The following is a 19,424-nucleotide window of genomic DNA, read 5'->3' as shown; positions in this document are numbered from 1 at the left end:
TGTAATGAACAAGTCTTAGTATATACATGAAGAACATAGATAAGTAGAAATATAATTTTGAGACAAACCTCCAGTGTGCTTCCAGCTTCTTTCACACTACCATTGTACTCATGCAACAAAGGAATTTCCGAATCATTTGCCTGTGCGAAGAAGCAAGGGTTGACATAAAAAGTATGTTTTGTTAAATTAATATATACAGTATATCAATATGCATGAACCATATATATTTATTAATACAAATTTTAAATTTTGAAGAAGACAAGCCTCCAAGAAAGCCACTCTGCTTAATGAGTCATATTCCTATCCCGTCCATGTTCATTACTCTTCATAGAGACTGTGCTGGGTCTATAAGTTGTTGTTGTTACTTTTATTTCTTATTCTTTAATTTAATCCAACCTCTCGAAAGGACTACCCATAACCCAAAAAGGTTGGTTCTTCCCCTACAACACCAAGGCTCTTCATTGGAAAATCTAGTTAGAAGTGATGAAACCCTAACCCTAACTCAGGGTTGGGAGTTGTATTAATAGACTCAGGTTGTTGGGCCTAGCCCATTACACAGGGGTATAACTGTAATAACAAGTGGCTAACCCCAAAATCGTAAACGGGTACTCTATCCTGTACAGAGCTTGAGACTAGATCGAAAATCTGTGAATACACTCGACGGTAGCCCCTTAGTGAAGATGTCGACGAACTGTAGTGTGAATGTTACCAGAAGCGACACGCTCGCGGATGAAGTGCAGGTCGATCTCCACGTGCTTCGTGCGCTGATGTAGCACGGGACTGGTGGAGAATGTGCTGACGTTGGTGAAGAATGTGCTGATGTTGTCGCAATAGACGAGGGTGACGCGTTGAAGGGGGTTGTGGAGCTCCTAGAGTCCTGGACAAGCTGGCACAGCCAGGAGGTATCGGCCACGCTGTTGGCTACAGCGCGGTACTCGGCTTCTGCGCTTCAGCGAGAGACAATGGGTTGCCGCTTAGCGGCCCAGGAGACGTGCCCAAGAACACGGCGTAACCGGAAGTGGACTGGCGCGTGTCGGGACAACCAACCCAGTCAGCGTCGGTGTAGACCACGAGCTCTGACGTCGAGGAGGGTCAGAGTAGAAGGCTGTTGTCAGGGCCTAAGGAGGCCCACAGAGGGGCTGCAACAGCAGCAGCCATGGGCCCTCCAAGGGAGATTAGATAAGGATAATTAGAGATAAGATTAGAAGATTAGTTGAGATTATTTAGGAGATTAGTTGAGATTATATAGGAAGGTTATCAGTTAGTAGTTTGTTGAGAGTTTTTAGGAGATAAGGATCTCTAGCTAGATAGGGACGGCCAACCGGCCTATTTATGTAATCAATGGATGAGAAATAAAGCAGGCAAGAATTAGAAGGGAGAAACCCTCATCTTGCTCGGCCGTGGGCAGAGGCCCCCGGCCGGCGTTCTCTGCCCATCGATACCCCTCTCCAATCCCTCATCGATCTAGCGACCATAACATCTGGTATCGGCTAGCTTGGGTTTCGATCTGATCCCATGGCTTCTGCTGCCAATTTCGCGGCGTCATCCTGGCAATCGGCGTCCCCATCTATATGGACAGCGCCGCATGTCACCTTCGTCACGCCGTCCTGGCAACCGACGTCCCCATCTCCATGGGCTGCGTCGCATGCCACCTTCGTCACGCCATCCTGGCAACCGGCGTCCCTATCTCCATGGGCAGCATCGCCTGCCAATTTTGTCACCACATCCTGGACGCCAGCGTGCCCATCCCCAGGGACAACGCCAAATTTCATCACATCATCTTCGTTGACGGTGTCTCCGTCCCCATGGGCGACGCCACTAGGGGCAGCCACGACTCAGCAACCACCAGCTCCATCGATGGGGGATTTGTGGACCAACATAAGGGCTGATCTCACAAAGATGCAAGCCACGCTCCAGAAGGTTGGGCAAGGGCTGCTGCAAATCAAGGCAGCAGTGCAACATGAGCAACACCAGCTGGCGTTGTCCACACGGCTCCGGACATCGGCGGCTGTGGGCATACAAGCTGCTGCTCGTGGCTTCCTTGCACGACGGAGAGTGCGGGAGATGCGCCGGCAAATGCTCGAGGCAGCCTTGGTGACGGTTGACCTCGGCACACGGGGGCGCGACCTCGCCCTGTCGGACGGCCATCAACAGTGGCACTAGGCCGCTATCTCCAAGTGCGAGCATGGTACGTGTCCCGCGGGCGACGAACTTCAACTCTACGGCAGCGGCGGTAGGGAAGGCACTAACCTCGTCATCAACAAGGGCGCACTATTTAGCGCCACCACATTCCGCTACCGGCCGCCACGAGGGCGCCTCCGCTGGTTATTGTTGCGACCTATTCTAGGTGCCCATCCATGTGCTCCCCTTTCGTGCAGATGGCGTCCATGGGATCCAGGTGGCTGCACACGTGCGTGTCCGCCTTATCTTATGGGGTGAAAAATCAGATTCGAAATAATAAGATAAGCCAAGATGTAAAAGGTTTGTCTTCTAGGTGTCTGGTTTTGGGTCAAGTAGACTCAGTCTTTGAGCGTCCGTTATGCGGCAGCTCGAGGACGAGCTGCTTGTCCAGGAGGGGTGTAGTGTCAGGGCCTAAGGAGGCCCACAGAGGGGCTGCAACAGCAGCAGCCATGGGCCCTCCAAGGGAGATTAGATAAGGATAATTAGAGATAAGATTAGAAGATTAGTTGAGATTATTTAGGAGATTAGTTGAGATTATATAGGAAGGTTATCAGTTAGTAGTTTGTTGAGAGTTTTTAGGAGATAAGGATCTCTAGCTAGATAGGGACGGCCAACCGGCCTATTTATGTAATCAATGGATGAGAAATAAAGCAGGCAAGAATTAGAAGGGAGAAACCCTCATCTTGCTCGGCCGTGGGCAGAGGCCCCCGGCCGGCGTTCTCTGCCCATCGATACCCCTCTCCAATCCCTCATCGATCTAGCGACCATAACAGCTGTAGTCAAGGGAGCCGCGGAGGTAGCGCAGGATCCGCTTGAGAGTGTAAGCAACGGGACTCTTACTCTCATCGAGAGGTGCTGCTGCTGTCCTACAACAATCAAAAGACTGTTGTTGTTGCCTGCTGCTGCTGTCCTACAACAGTCAAAAGACTGCTGGTTGTTGCTGTTGTTGTCCTACAACAGAGATGTTGTGCGGACTATCCTCCACACCAGAAAAACAAAGATGTTGTCCTCCACACGAAGACCACATGACTTAATCCATCAGAGAGCGTTGAGATGGGGCTCCCTCGAGGTGTGCATGTGTAGGCACATCTGTTGGACAACGTAGGCGAATCCGGGCCTAGAGAAGGTCAAGTAATGGAGGGTGTCGGTCAGGCCCTGGTAGGACATCACGTCAGCGACTGGGCTTGTCGTCCTTAGATAGCTTCGCCTGAGTGTCGACAGGCGTGTAGCAGGGCTTGCCGTCGGACATGCCAGCCCAGTCTAGGATGTCGATGGCGTACCGACGCTGGTGGAGGAAGAGGCCCTGAGGCTGGCGCTCGACGGTGATGCCAAGGAAGTGGTGAGGAGGCCCTAGGTCCATCGCGAACTCCCGTTGGAGGGCACCGATTGTGCGCTGAAGGTCGGTGGTGGATGCCATGAGCACAATGTCGTAGACGTAGAGCAGCGCGTGTGGCACAGGTAACGGCGCTGTTGGGGGTCTTCTTCTCCGCCGAAGGTTCTCAAGACAAAAACACCTTTGGTAAGATGATACATAAGTCTTCCTTTTCTCTGTCGAAGATTCTCAAGACTTTAAGTAGAAGCAGCATTGCTAAATGCCGAAGCTACCATTCAGCTTCGGTTCAAGTCAAGCAGAAGAAGAAAAGACCAGATAAACCTTGGTAATCTAGGTTGTATGTAGATAAATGGTGAGGGTCATGAATGTAATTTCCTCCGGGCTGCGTCCAGTGCCTATAAATAGATGAACAGTAACACTGTACTGTTCACGTTGAGTTGTAATCACTCTCTCGCGTCTTCAACTTCGAGGTAGCCGATGGTATTAATGTAATATGAATTCCGTTAATATTCATGCGTGATTTATGGAATGCAAACATGAATAAATTAACGAGATGCAATTATTATCTTTGTCCCTTTGCATTCCTATTCACATATTAAATGAAGAAGGTATGTCCTTCATAACCTTCGTCTGATGAGTATTATATCCATGGTTAGATAATGCTTCGAAAGACGAAGCTCCCCAATAATTAACAATTGTGTTGTCTTGTTCTTAATTCACAGCATTTGAGAACGAGTGACCAACAGGCGCAAGGCGAGGCGTCTGAGCCGCACGTGGTGCGGGTAGGGGCACGAGCGATGGCGTCTGAACCTGTGGAAAAGCAGACGGAAGCAATCGAGGTGGAGGGGGAACCGGATCGGACTCAAGGAGAGAGTCGAGATCAGTGGGTTAGAAGGAGCTAGCAAGGGGAAACACATCTTCGTCGAAAACAACGTGACAAGAGATGAGTATTCGATGGGTGACGAGGTCAAGACAGTGATACCCCTTGTGGTCAGGGGAGTAACCAAGGAAGAGGTAGGGAGTGGAGCGAAGAGATAGCTTGTGGGGAGCAGTGGCGGAAGTTGGGATAGCAGACATAGCCGAAAACACGAAGGTGTTCATAGGAGGGGGTTGTGTCGTAGAGAGCAAAGTGGGGAGTGGGTGGCACACCGCCTTCGAGGGTAGGCGATTGAGGAGATGAGTAGCGGTGTTCAGGGCCTCTGCCCAGTAGCTGGTAGGGAGAAATGCATGAAAGAGAAGGCAATGGATCATATTGGTGGTGGTGCGAATGATGTGTTCAACCCAACCATTCTAGGGAGAGGTGTAAGGGCACGAGAGACGCAATTGAACGTTGTGGGAGAGGAGAAAGAGCGAGAGGCGGAGTTAACTCGCGGCCATTATCACACTGGAGGGCACGAACTGGACAACGGAACTGGGTGGAGACCCAGGCGAAGAAGTGGGTGAGGGTGACAAATATGTCGGACTTCAACCGATGTGGGAAATCCAAAGAAAATGAGAGAAGTCATCCAGGATGACCAGGTAGTATTTGTAGTAAGAGAGACTAAGGACAAGAGAAGTCCATAGATCACAATGAACGAGATCAAAGGTCTGAGCAACCCTGGACGTGGAAGTGGAAAAAGCTAGACGAGAGTGACATCCGAGTTGACACGCATGACAGAGGTGCCTAGAGGAGACCCGACTTACAGGCGACATTTGAGCGGCTGGAGAGCTAGGACATCACGTCGGGTCTAGGGTGACCGAGACGACAATGCTAAATGGTGGAGGTGGTGGTAGTGGCAAGAGCAAGGAGATGGGAGGACACGCTAGTGGGGAAGTGGATGGCAAGTGAATAGAGTAGATGGGACCAGAGCTATCACAACGAGCGAGCACGACACGAGTGTAAAGGTGTCGTATGGTGAGTCCCTAGGGATCAAACTCCATAAAACAGTGGTTGTCACTGGTGAACCGACAAACCGATAGAAGGGGTTGAGTCAGATGAGGAGCAACAAGGACGTCGTTAAGGTAAAATGGTCCCGAAAGAACCAATCCACCTAATGAGGTGACCGAAAGGGTGAAATCGTTTCCACAACGATGGAGGATAGGAGGGGCGTGGAGAATGGGAGTGAGATAAAGAGCTGGTAGTAGGAGTGGTATGGAAGGAGGCTCCGGAGTCGACCACCCAATCGGTGGGAGAGGGAGAGGTGGCGAAGGGGAGGTGCTCCGGTAGAGCCACAAGGAGGAGAGGGATTCAATAAGGGCTCAATCGTCAGGGAGGCAATCAAAGGACGGAGGAAAACAATGGCCCAGGCACATTACGGCCCGCCTGATGGTGGAGCTTGACGCAGTCATGGAGAACAGGGTTCATGGCCCGATCAAACGCCACGAAGGTGCCACAGACAAGCTGGCCATCGTGAAGGAGGACGCGCACAGCGATGGCTACGGAACCGAACGAAGCCAGGGGCACCGAGGGTGGTGGAACACCGTAGGATGTGGCGGGTGCGGCGGCATAGGGTGGATGAGCAGCAGTGAAGGGTGTCAGGGCAGCGGTGGTGAGGCAAACATGGTCGAGGTGGGGAGGAGACCGGACAACGCGAGTGGGAAGGAGAGGGCGTTGGGGGCGCATTGGTGGTCATGGGCGCACAGCGAGTGTATCAGAGGGCAGCTGGCCGAAGGGGAGGGAGCCGGCACCTAGCAGGGCCGTGGGGTCGACGGTGCCAGCTGGGCAGAGGCCCGCTGGAGCAGTGGGTCGCGCCATGTGGAGAGGAGCGACGACGCAGAGGCGAGAGGCTCCCGGACAGCGTTGTTGGCGCCGATCCGGGCGCCAATCACTGCGATGATAACCGGCATCGGTGCTCTCTGCGGAGGCACGGGCGGTCCGCGGCCACGGGCCGGACGGCCCGCGACCTGGCGCAGGGGCTAGGGTTCCTGCCTAACGAACCGGACGGTCCGCGCCTAGAGGCCTAACGGTCCGCGCGTGCGCAGGGACTGCGGAGTTCGCCGACAACGCCTGAAAGTCGCTCCCGGGAGGGACCACGTCGAGGAGGAGAGATCCTAGGCTTTGTCTTGGGATCGACAGGCCACCCAAGACGCCTCTATTCGACGTAGAGCCGAAGAGAGATGAAGATTTGAGGTAGAGAAAGGCTAAACTAGAACTACTCCTGATGCATAAGGTAAAAACGAGGTGTATATTGAGTATTGATTCGATTGTTGATGTTCAATCGGCCGTAGTCCTCTATATATATATATATATATATATATATATATATATATATATATATATATATATATATATATATATATATATGTATAGAGAGAGAGAGAGAGAGAGAGAGAGGAGGTTTGGACTCGTTACAATCCGTATCCCGAGCTAAATCCGTGGTTTTAGCTAACAAATCCCGCAAGAAACTCGAAATCCTAACTGATTCTCCGTGCGCGCGGACTGTCCGCTCGTCCTTTTTAGTGCTCAACATATGCCCCCTGCCTTTTGGCGGAGCTGAGCGAACCGAAAGCAACTAACTCGATGTGATCACAACGGTTTTCTTAGGCATCTTGCCACATACTAGGATGGTACTGCTTGAAGAAACGCCTTGGGCAAGTCTTTGCCTTGTAATGTTTGCAACAAGTAGGTGTTCCCAGACCATATGTGTGACCTTGTAAGGGTCTTCCCAGCTTGGCGACCACTTCCCAAACTTCCGGTCTTTGCCCCTTAGAGGCAAGACGGTCTTCCATACCAGATCCCCTACCTAGAACGATTTAGCCTTGACCTTCTTGTTGTAAGCTTTGGCGACAATGATCTTGTCCTTTTCTATTTCTCCAAAAGTTGTCACTCTCTTGTGGGTCACTTCATTAATATTGTCCATCATTGAATTATAATAATCACCGACGGTTAGATCATTTTGCCTGGCGAACCTGACAGCATTTAAACTTATCTCTACAGGCAACACTACTTCCTGCCCGTAGACAAGCTCAAACGGGAATACTTTAGTAGCACGGTGTTTAGATATTCTGAGCCCATAAAGCTTCGTACAAAATATTATGCCAATGCTTAGGATGATCATATACCTTCTTTTTTATCAGGCTAATCAATGTTCTATTAATAGACTCGGCCTGTCCATTGGTCTGAGCATAATATAGAGATGAATTGAGCAATTTAATTCTATATAATTCAGCAAACTCGCGTACCTCTTTTGACATAAAAGAAGCCCCCTTGTTTGTAGTCAAAGTTTGAGGAATGCCGAAACTATGAATAATATGCTCAGTTATGAACTCAATTACCTCCCTATGTGTCATGTTCTTCAGAGCAACGACTTCAGTCCATTTGGTAAAGTAGTCAGTTGCAACTAACATGAACTGATGCCCTTTTGATGATGAAGGATGAATCTCTCCTATAAAGTCCAATCCCCATCCTCTGAAAGGCCAAGGTTTAATGATAGGATGTAATTCGGCTGCGGGGACCAACTGTAAGTCGCCGAATTTCTGATATACTTGGCATCATTTGTAGTACTTGAAACAATTAGCTATCATGTTAAGCCAATAGAAGCCAGATCTTCGCAATAACCACTTCATCTTTGGAGCTGATTGATGGATACCACAAATCCCCTCATGTACTTCGGCCATGGCTAATATAGCATCACCTGGGCCAAGCATTTAAGCAGGACATCGTTGACTGTTCGGCGGTAGAGTTCATCACTCATTAAAACATACTTAAAAGTTGTACATCGAACGTTCCTATCCGTCTTAACACTGGGATTTCATAGGTAATTAATGATGGGTGTCCTCCAATCAATTGCATCGGCTTCGTTATCAGCCGAACCAATCAGGAAAACTTTCCTGGCAACGTCGGACGGTTTGGCTCCCACACCCGGACGGTCCGAGACCTGGGAATCCGGCTGGGGAGGCGACGCGCGCGACATGGCCGACGGCGGCATCCGACAGTGAAGGCGCGTCCGCAATCCCGCACGCAGCGAGTCCTGGCGGTGGCAACCGTTTGCGGAGGCGCGGCCGTGACCTCGCGTGCGGCATGGCCGATGGTGGGGCGGGTGCTGGAGCTAGCCGTACCTGCGGATGACACAGCGGCTGTTGAGGAGATGGAGAGGAGGGGCAGCGGCCTAGGGGTGGAGGTGGTCGCGGTCAGGGGCAGGGAGAGGCTGGCTAGAGGTGGGAGGGAGGGAGGGAGGAAGAGAGAAATCTAGAAACCTAGATGTGGTACCAAGTTAGAAGTGATGAAACCCTAACCCTAACTTAGGGTTGGGAGTTGTATTAATAAACTAAGGTTGTTGGGCTTGGCCTATTACATAGGGGTATAACTGTAATTACAAGGGGCTAACCCCAAAACCCTAAACGAGTACTCTAACAAATCTGAGTGCCTCGATCCGTGCAAAGACCCACCTACACAAATTGATCCATCAACGACTTTTTTCTATAGTGGCAGGGAGTTTCCAACTCTCCGGTATGCGCTAAGGTAATCCCTTAATCTGATATGGAATCTCTTGTTACTAGAAAGGAACTGAACTAGCTTGCCCAGAAAGAATGGATTGCTACCCTTGAAGAACTAATGGTACTGGTAGGTTGATAGCGCACTGATTGAACATTTGAACCAACCCCTTCATTATTTGGACACGCCATTCACTTTCAATATTTTTATGTATCATCAAATTATGGAAAACAATACATTAACTTTCTATCAGTTTGTTAGTAGTAACATTCACCCTGTACATATAATTACTTTTATGCATAATCTGAAAATAAATACTCTACCAAACCCACCATGACTTACTACCTCTGTCCAAAAAGAATGCAATTCTTGGTTAAAGTGTCCAAAGTTCGACCAAATATATAGTTAAAAATATTACTGTTCATGATGCCAAATAAGTATATTATGATAATATATCTCACAACAAACCTAATGATACTTATTTGATATCATAACTGCTCATACTTTTCTATATACAGTTAGTCAAACTGAGTCACTTTTTTTAGAACAACACAGGAGATCTGTGATTCATATCATTAAGAGAGAAAGATAAAAGAGGCTACCAAATGGTGAGCCTCAAGTACAATGGTTGGTTGAAAAAAACGAGCCCCTATATGGCGGGCTCAGGACCACCAAACCAACAAAACCATCGCCCACACAGCTACCATTCTATAACTAGCACCCCATCTTAATGTCAAGGCGAGACAAGAGCTCGTGAAGGGCACTAGCACCAGCCCTGCACCAAAGAGCACCTTCAAAACCAACCTCCTGAAGAGCAGCAGGAACAGAATGCCTTCTTCCCTCAAACACACAAGGCATTTCGGTGTTTCCATATCTCCCATGCGACCAACATAATGAGAGTTAAGCCCTTTTTGAAGTTCTTTAGCTACTACCTTAACAGATTGACTCCACCAGCGTAGGATTCTGTCATTTGGATGAGGTGAGAGAGTCAGCCATCTCAATTTGATGAATAAGAGGAGGGTCCAGGCCTCTCTAGCAAACACACATGTGGCCAGACAGTACTGAATTGTTTCTTCAGCCAGATCACAGAGGACAAGCTGCAGGATGGGATAAGCCCTCGTAAGTTGCATTCTTTTCTGGACAGGAGTAGAACCTAATCACTACTAGACAGCGTATGTGGCCGCTTCACCTGCTTAATCAGCAATTAGATGCCAGACGCTACCACACTGTCTGCCTAACACTACATATATGGCAGAGTATTTGTATATGCAAGCTCGTCCTGAAGAGTAAAGAAATACCTGCACAATAAACACAACATCCCACTCCAAACCTTTTGACTGCAAGTGAAAAAGAATTATCATCAGGTTTCCTATTATCAAAGGATTACATAGTGGCATAGCCAACAATATTAATTGAATTCAAGAGAACAGACCTGATGAATAGTTGTTAATGTGATAGAATTCTTATTTTCCTCCTTTCGGGATCGAAAATTTTCAGTTTCCCTCAAAGATATATAATCAATGAAAGCTTTAAGTGTAGAAGCACAGCCTTTCTCATCAGTCTTGCTTCTCTCCATTGAACTAGAAAAATGTGTTGACAAGAAGTCAGACACATCATCCATTAAAAACTGAAGGACCTGCACTTATCCAACAAAAACTGATATAACCTCTTGTATATGCTACAGCTAGAATTTTTGAAATAATTTTCCTCGGAGCACAACCTCCAAACTAAGTTTTTTTGGCAGATAAATGTAAAGAATAAGTGCATCAATGGGGTTTGAACTTACCGATCTGATATCACTATCTTCATTTAATAACTTGCCATTATCAACATCAACAACAGCACGCTTCTCAAGGAGATATTTCTGCAAACAAAATGCAATAAACACCTTAGCAAGGTTTGGGTAAAAATAAATACAAATATTTAACAAAGATTAGCAGTGGTTAGCTAAAAGTCCCTCAAGGTTTGGTATGACACGAAGACAACCAACAGTGAGCATCTCCAAATAAGACTTCCCATGCTGAACCTGTCAACATGCCCCCTAGACACCCGCCTCCTCTCCCTCCACCACCGGTGCCTCTGCCCCCCACAACCCCGTGCCTACTCCAGGCCCGGCGGCCACTCACATCCCCTCCCCGGCACTGGTTTCCTCTCCATCTCCTGTTCCTACGGGTTGCTCCAAGCGCAGCGGTGGAGTGATGATGATGGATCCAACCTAAGCGCTTCTCAGGTCCCCATGACGCTTGGAAACCCTAGGCTTGCTTGTAATGCATAGAAGATGGTTACATATATATATAGACACAGGAAACTCTAACCTTCATGGGTCGGCAGCCCAACACTGGTGCCAGCCCACCTACACATACATATAGATATAGGAACACACTCTAATAGTCGCAATAGTCGCTTCCTTCTTTTCCTATGTTCAATGCGATAATGGGCAGGAATTCAATGGCTCCACCATGCGCTCGTTCCTCCTCACTCGATGCACCATTCTCCGCATGTCATGTCCCTACACCTCTCCCCAAAATGGTAAAGCTAGATGTATCATTCGTTCTACTAACAACATATGCTCTCCTTTTTCAAGCTTCCCTCTCGGCTCAGTATTGGGTGGAGGGACTTCACAATGCTAGGGATGAAAACGGTCGGAAACGGTCGGTAAACACTAAAACCATTACCGTTTTCATATTTTTTATCGTAAACAAAATCGAAAACGGTAACTCCGGAAACGGAAACGATATCGGTATTTCGGAAACATCGGAAACGAAAGTTTGGTGCGGAAAATACACCGGTAACGGTCGGAATCTAAAATACAATCGGTAAATATATCAAACTTCATAATACAATAAAGTTGACAAAAGATCTCAAAGACCACAAGTTCACAATTCATGATATAACAAGTTCACAATATAAAAAGTTCACAAGGATCACAAATTTATAATATAAAAAGTGTACAAAGATCACAAATTCACAATATAACAAGTTCACAGTATAACAAGTTCATAAAGATCACAAGTTCATAGACTCAAAGTTCAAATTCACAATATCCACTCGATCTAGCTGACATGGCATGCTTACTTATGAAATATTTTTTCCTCACATAAAGAGTTTTTCACAACCTCACAGGAAAACCCTAAAACCTAGTGTGGAAAAGACCAAATCGTTGATCTCAGCTACCTTCCAACACCATCCATCCAAAAAAATCTAAAGGTGTCCAAAAAATACAAAAATAAGTAATCCTTATCTAGAGACGTACAGGCGATGCGAAAAATCGCATGCTGGAAATTTCCGAAAAATTCCGAGACACAATTCCGGAAAATTCCGAAACACAAATCCGGTAATTTCTGACAAAAACCGGTAACCGAAGGAAACGGTCGGTAAAACACCACGCCGATTCCGATAACGATTCCGATAGAAAATTCCGAAAACCGATTCCGTTTTCGAAAAATACCGTTACCGATGAATCCGACCGAAAAATTTCGAAATCGGTTTCCGGTATACCGAAAAATTCCGAAACCGTTTTCATCCCTACACACTGCCACATACCTTCTTAATCGCCTCCCAACGAAAACAATCAACGCTCCCATCCCCTATGTCGCCTTGTTCGGCACCGCTCCTTCCTATGAGCACCTCCGTGTATTTGGTTGTGCTTGTTATCCCAACATGTCCGCTACTGCTCCCCACAAATTGGCTCCTCGTTCTACCCGTTGTGTTTTCTTAGGTTACTCTAGTGACCACAAAGGCTATCGCCGCCTTGACCTATCCACAAACTGTATCCTCATTTCTCGCCACGTGGTCTTTGATGAGGCAGACTTACCTTTCTCTACCTCGCCCCATCCCACTAATGATTTAGATTTCCTGTCTTCCGATGATGATTTGGTGGTCCTGCATATCGGTTCCCCTTTCATCCGCAGGTACCCCATCGTCCCCGGCGTCGCCTAAGGCCCCTAGTTGCAGCATCGGCAACTACATCTACTGCAGCATCGCTGCTCCTGCCAAGTGTTTCTCCACCGCCGGCACCTACCTCTAGCGCAGCACCGCTGCTCCTGCCAGGTGTTTCTCCTCAGTCGACTGCGTCATATGCAGCACCCACCTCCTCTGCGACAAGCGCTGCATCTCCAGCCACTAGGACCCCCACGCCACGCGCGGCCACGACATCCCCGACACCACCAGCTCCCCTACGGGTTGCAGCTCTACAGTTGTCGCTACACCAACCGCCGACTATGACTTAATAACGGCGCCCTCGACAGGCACCCCTGGAGGCTCCATTGGCGCTGCCACCTCTTCCTCTGGGGGCTTCCCCTGTGACTCTCGTGGTCAACCCCTATCGTATGACCACGCGTGCCAAGAACGATTTCCGGATAACAACCCTCTACTCCGTTACACACACACACCCAAGTTGTCTTCATTCCACTAGGGTCTCGCTGATCTGCATTGGCGTCGTGTTATGGAGGATGAGTACGCAGCACTAATGTCGAAACGTACTTGGGACTTGGTATCGCAGCCTCTTGGTGTCAACATCATCACTGGCAAGTGGGACTTCAAGCACAAGTTCAACGCTGATGGATCTCTCGAACGTTACAAGGATCGCTGGGTATGTCGTGGATTCACCTAGCGATAGAGCATTGACTATGATGAGAATTTCAGTCCTATCATCAAATCAGCTACAGTACGTATTGTTCTGTCTCTCGCTCTCTCCCGGGACTGGTCGATTCATCAGATGCATGTGAATGCTTTCCTACACGACACTTTATCCGAGACCGTATATTGCAGCCAACCAATAGGGTTTGTTGATTCCACTCATCCGAACTGGCTTTGTCGCCTCAACAAGTCTCTTTATGGACTTACACAGGTGCCTCGTGCTTGGTATACTCGGTTTGCTCCCAACATGAAGTCCCTTGGTTTTACAGAAGCTAAGTTAGATACTTCTCTGTTCATTTACCATCAGGATGAAACCCCAGCCTATCTTCTTTAGGGCTAGTTTGGTGATCAGGGATCATGAGGGGATCCATGGGGAGGAATCTCCTTTCTATTCAATGGAACGCAGATTATTTGTTGAGTTACTGCAGCAGATTATTTCGTCCCTTCAGTCCGAGTTTCCTTTGAAGGATCTTTGCCCATTACATCACTTTCTGGGTATTACAATGGAACGCAGAGATAGTGGCCAATTCTTGCATCAACGGCATTACCTTGTTGACATCATTGAGCGGGCTAGTCTACAAAATTGCAAATCAGTTTCCACTCCGGTTGATCTTCAGGCAAAATTTTCAGCTGATGTCAGACCTCCTGTTCAGAACGCAACTCATTTTTGCGGTTTAGCTGGAGCTCTTCAATATCTCACCTTCACTCGTCTTAACATTGCTTATGCAGTTCAACAGATATGTCTCCACATGCATGACCCGCGAGAGCCCCACTTCACAGCTCTCAAACGTATTCTCCGATACCTTTGTGGCACTTCTGAGGACGGCTTGCTTCTTCGGCGCTCTGTGGTCACCTCACCATCTACACTGATGTTGATTGGGCTGGTTGTCCTAACACGCGACGATCCACTTCCAGTTATGCAATCTTTATTTGTGACAATCTTGTTTCCTGGTCCTCCAAGCGCAAGAATGTTGTTTCCCCGTCTAGTGCAGAAGTCGAGTATCATGCTATCGCAAATGGAGTCGATTAGGCTTGTTGGCTGCGTCAACTGTTGCATGAACTTCACAACCCTCTGACCAAGAGTACTTTGGTCTATTGTGATAACATCAGTGCAGTTGGGATTGATCTCCACTTTGTGTGCGAGCGAGTAGCCATTGGTGATGTCTGTGTGCTCCACGTCCCGACGACTTCCCAGTTTGCTAATATCTGCACAAAGGGCCTCCCCTCATCTGTATTTTTGGAGTTCAAGTCTAGCTTCAACATCTGTCGTGGCTAGAGGTTTCAACTGCGGGGGGGGGGGGGGGGGGGGGGTAGATTGAGTATCTCTCCTTCATTATATGCTGATTGTGTATATCTCTCTATTATTAGGTCGTGATCTTTCATTTGTGTGTGATTGAGGCTTTCCATAGTAGAGTTGATTGCCTTTACAGGTTGGGCGCACCGGCCCTAGGTGCCTTAGCCCCCAAGGGTTCCTACCCTATATATATGTAACACTGCATATGCCTACCAATCAATCTACTGTTCTCCCTCCTTCCACCTTCCAACATCAGGTACCTAACCTTGCCCCAATTTCTCATTTTAGTCCTAGTACTTGCAAATCGCATAATAAAATTCCTAAAGTTATATTACTATACCATTATGGTCCATCCACCCCCGCACCATCGTCCTCACCTTCGCCACACTGCACATGCTCACCTTACCTGTGTAGTCGCGTAGTGCTGCACCATGCTCACTCTACTACCTCATGCTTGCCTACGTTGCATCGTCGATGTGGTGCTGCACCCAAATTGCCACGCTAGGCCATGTAATGCCTACCATGTCGTATGCTACACTCACCTTATTATTGTCGAGGAAGGTGAGGAAGGTTGGGAGAGTGGGGAACTGAGTGTGAGATGGCAAGAATAAGCATGAGCTCCTCGCTCGACGGGGGAGAGGAAGGAGTGTGGTGGTGGTGGTGGTGGCAGTGGTGGTTGAATGTGGCTGTCGTGAGGCAAGGGCTGGCACCATGGTGAGGTGGAATAGGAGCGAGTGAAGATGAATCGAGGAGGGCCATGGCAGCAAAGCCTCGGCTAGGACATGTGGTAGGAAAGGTACGACAAGGGCGACCAAATGGCATAGCAGGCCCAAGGAAGCTAGGTATGCACATCCCACCTGAACTCCTGTTACATGTCTCATCCCTTGTGCCCTACACCACTGGGTGGATGAATGTGTCCAGGTCGTGGGGACATGCAACACATTATGGGGAAAGAGTTGCGCGTCATTCAACACAGTAATCCAAGTTTTTTTCTCGAACCACGCGGGAGAGTTGTGCGTCATTTCATTAAGAAGAAAGAAACCCCCAAAAAAAGATTATACACCCCGAGGGGTGGGTGTGTATTACAACTTACACTTACACAGTAACGACACCATTCACGACCTTGCTCCAAATCTGATCCTAGCAGTTGGTGCATGCAACTTAATAAAGACTAAGTTTAAAATGGGATTTGTTTAAGGAGCTGAGTGTATATTTTGAAAGTATCGGGGCCGAGATGAGAACTTACGACAAGTTTAGAGAACTAACACAATTTGGAAGTACATAGACATAGATGATAACTCGGACATGTTTAAGGAGTTGAATGTACAGTCTGAAAGTACAGGGACCTAGAAGAGAAGTCGATACAAGTTTGAGAACCGCCAGTAAAATTTACTCTGTAAGTTATAATAAGTTAACAACATAAAGTAATGACCCAGCTGCACAAACAAATTAATGTAAAGCAAAGGAATATTTTTTGCTTTAAGTCATTTATTTATATCTCGGCAATTCACTAAAGGTGAAGCTCATTGAAAACAATTGCAACAAGTTAAGTATACCTGAGGTAGCATGTCTCCCGCAGACGAAATGATGACTGAAACTGATTGTTCCTAAAATGGAGAGCAAAGGAAAAAAATATGGCGCTTCAAGAACTAAACACAAGATAATATAATCTTTTAAAATAACAAAATAACCATGATTTGAGAAAATAAAGTAATAGTACAATACACTAATGTAGTAACACTAAAGATACACAATGCATGGTTGTCTATTGCAATACACAATACAAAATTGCCAGTTGAACAAATGTTCCATACCTTTTCAACAAGTTTTGATAGGCTATCCAAGGTCGATAAAACCTTACGTCCTTGAGTAATCTGGGCCCTAGGAGTCAACAAATGAGAAAATCAGAATAAAGTCATACTGTGCTTAACCCTTAAGCATGGAAATGACATGAAAAAAACAGCAGCTCTAAGAATAAAGGTGTCATGACAGTTAGAGTACAAGTGAATTGTCCACTTCCATCAACTTAAGCTTTTGGGTTGAACTAGTTAGTGCATGCAACTTAATATGTTATCAGAGTCAGAGGTCTCAAGTTCTAACCTTGGTTAGTGCAATTAAATAAAATATTTTTTGCTTGCTTCTTCCTCGTCAGAGTCTCGAGTCTCAACATGAGGGGGGGTGTTAAAATAAAGTAAATTGTCCACCTCTCTCCATCAGCTTAAGCTTTGGGTAGAACCGGTTGGTGCATGCAACTTAATAAAGACTAAGTTTAAAATGGGAGAAAAGCTTGGCATAAGTCTCCAGATCCTCACGGTTGAGCTGATTCGTGTCTGAAGTATTATGAATAGCCTTCATCACCAAAATCCTGGCCCTGGGGATCTGTGGAATGTGCTCAACGCCTAGACCAGCCACTCGTCGACTACGACGGAGTCCCTGCGAAGGGATGGCAGGTTTTCTCCTCTTCTCTTTCCTATCCACATGTTCAAGCCCTTGCAGCACTTTTCGGTTGGGCAGTCCCAAATGACTTGGGTGGAGCGGCCACCATGGTCTGCTAATTTGGTGGATGTGTGTTGTCTTCTAAATGTTTACTAATGGATCCTTCCATAATTCTGTTCTGGAATGTCCGCGTCTTAAACTCCGTCGCGAGGCAAGATTCTGTAAGGAGTCTAGTAGAGTCAGTCCGTGCAGACATAATTTGTTTACAAGAAACCAAGATGCAGAGCTGTAGTCGTCGCCTTGTTCTCTCGTTATTGGGTCCTGACTTCGACAACAATTTCGTGACTCTTAATTCTGTTGGTGCTAGCGGTGGTGTACTGCTGGCCTGGAGATCTAAATTGGGAGCTATTGTCGACTCCCGGGTTGATGCCTTCAGTGTCTCTGTCAAATTCTGTCCAACTATTGGTGATGAGTGGTGGTTGACCTGTGTGTACGGGCCCCAGGGTAACGATAGGAAGCTCATGTTCATGCAAGAACTGCGTCTTATTATAGCTAATTGCGTTGGACCTTGGATTGTTGGTGGAGACTTCAACTTGATTTATAGAGATGAAGACAAAAATAATCCTAATCTCAACCGATTCATGATGTGGAGATTCAGGAGATGTATTCAGGATTTAGGAATCAAAGACATCGATCTACATGGAAGGAAATTCACCTGGGCAGGGGCACATGATGTGTTGGTACGACTAGACAGAGTCTTCTGTTCCGTGGAGTGGGAGCAGAAATTCCCAGATTTCTTACTCCAATGTTCCGCTTCCGAGGGCTCTGATCATTGTCCTCTCCTTGGATTGAAGGATAATCTTCGGGGCAAGAGGAGATTTCATTTTGAGTCCTTTTGGACAAAATTTGAGGGCTTTCATGATGCAGTTTCTAATGCTTGGCACTCTGTACAGAATAATGCTTGCCCCCTTAAATCTCTCTCCCTCAAGTTCAAGGCTACAGCCAAGGGGCTACAACGATGGAGTGACAAAAAAGTGGGCAACTTCAAGTTACAGCTCGAGTTAGCTAGAGAAGTGATGTTGCAGCTAGAATCAGCAAGGGATGGTAGACCTCTCTCTGATCTCGAACGCTGGCTGCTACAGCAATTGAAGAAACATTGATTGTTCCTTGCTTCCCTGCTCAGGACGGTGGCTAGGACTAGATCTCGGTTGTCTTAGCTCAAGGACGGCGATGCCAACACCAAGTTATTTCATGCTTGCTCAAGATTTCGCAAGAGGAAGAACTTTATTACTGCAATTCGGGATGGAGACCAGCTGTTCACCTCCCATGATGGGAAGGCTGAGGTTTTCTGGGATTTCTATATGAATCTAATTGGAAGTGAAGTGCAGAGAAACCAAACTATCAACCTTGATGCCTTGGGACTGCAGCAACATGACCTTCAGGCTCTTGAGTTTTTAATTACCGAGGAGATCTTGAACACTATCAAGCAACTCCCCGCGGACAAGGCTCCTGGCCCCGATGGGTTCACCAGGCAGTTTTATAAAAGTTGTTGGCCTGTTATAAAAAATGACATTATGGCAGTTGTTTCAACTATTTGGGGGAGAGATTTCAGGAATTTCATATTCCTTAACACAACTTTCATTACGCTGCTACCAAAACATAATGATGTTATTGCTGCCAAGGATTTCAGACCCATTAGTTTGATCCACAGTTTCGCCAAGCTGGTGACTAAGGTTCTTGCAAATAGGTTGAGGTGTCATATGGAGGGGCTGATCTCTAAAGCACAAAGTGCCTTCATCAACGGTCGCTTCATACAAGACAATTTTATGCTTGTCCAGCAGACGGCAAGATTTCTCCATGCTAAAAATCAGCCCAGAATTCTTTTGAAGTTGGACATTTCCAAGGCCTTCGACTCGGTCTCTTAGCCTTTCCTTCTTGAGGTTCTGGAAAAATTAGGCTTTGGCCCAGTGTGGAGGGATGTGATAAGTGGTTTTCTTATGACCTCTTCCACCCAGATCCTGCTCAATGGGGTGCCTGGAAGGTTCATTTCACATAGAAGGGGCTTGCGGCAAGCTGACCCCTTGTCTCCGCTGCTTTTTATAATTGTTATGAATGTCCTCACTTTGTTG

At 47.2% G+C, this 19,424-nt stretch overlaps 1 protein-coding gene across 3 annotated transcripts in view; it reads right to left on the bottom strand.

Annotated features, from left to right (window-relative positions):
- LOC103647697 (ATP-dependent DNA helicase SRS2-like protein At4g25120) overlaps window positions 1-19,424 on the bottom strand; it is a 46,288-nt gene that overhangs the window by 4,771 nt on the left and 22,093 nt on the right. Inside the window, exons 17-23 of one of the 3 annotated variants that reach the window (XR_562968.3) lie at window positions 16,674-16,740; window positions 16,416-16,466; window positions 10,714-10,791; window positions 10,360-10,563; window positions 10,117-10,264; window positions 9,860-10,024; window positions 69-140 (exon numbers count right to left, since the gene is read on the bottom strand). Coding sequence is in view for 2 of the 3 variants with exons in the window: in XM_008672205.2 (XP_008670427.1) it covers window positions 69-140; window positions 9,860-10,024; window positions 10,226-10,264; window positions 10,360-10,563; window positions 10,714-10,791; window positions 16,416-16,466; window positions 16,674-16,740 (676 nt within the window). In the remaining variant the exon portion in view is untranslated. The remainder of the gene's footprint in view (window positions 1-68; window positions 141-9,859; window positions 10,025-10,116; window positions 10,265-10,359; window positions 10,564-10,713; window positions 10,792-16,415; window positions 16,467-16,673; window positions 16,741-19,424) is intronic. The other 2 variants (XM_008672205.2, XM_008672206.2) reach the window with 2 other exon arrangements.

The sequence above is a fragment of the Zea mays genome, chromosome 2, assembly GCF_902167145.1.
Source record: "Zea mays cultivar B73 chromosome 2, Zm-B73-REFERENCE-NAM-5.0, whole genome shotgun sequence".
In the NCBI taxonomy this organism is placed as follows: domain Eukaryota; kingdom Viridiplantae; phylum Streptophyta; class Magnoliopsida; order Poales; family Poaceae; genus Zea; species Zea mays.
The sequence above is the reverse complement of the archived record's forward strand: the minus strand, read 5'-3'. Positions and strand labels throughout refer to the sequence as shown.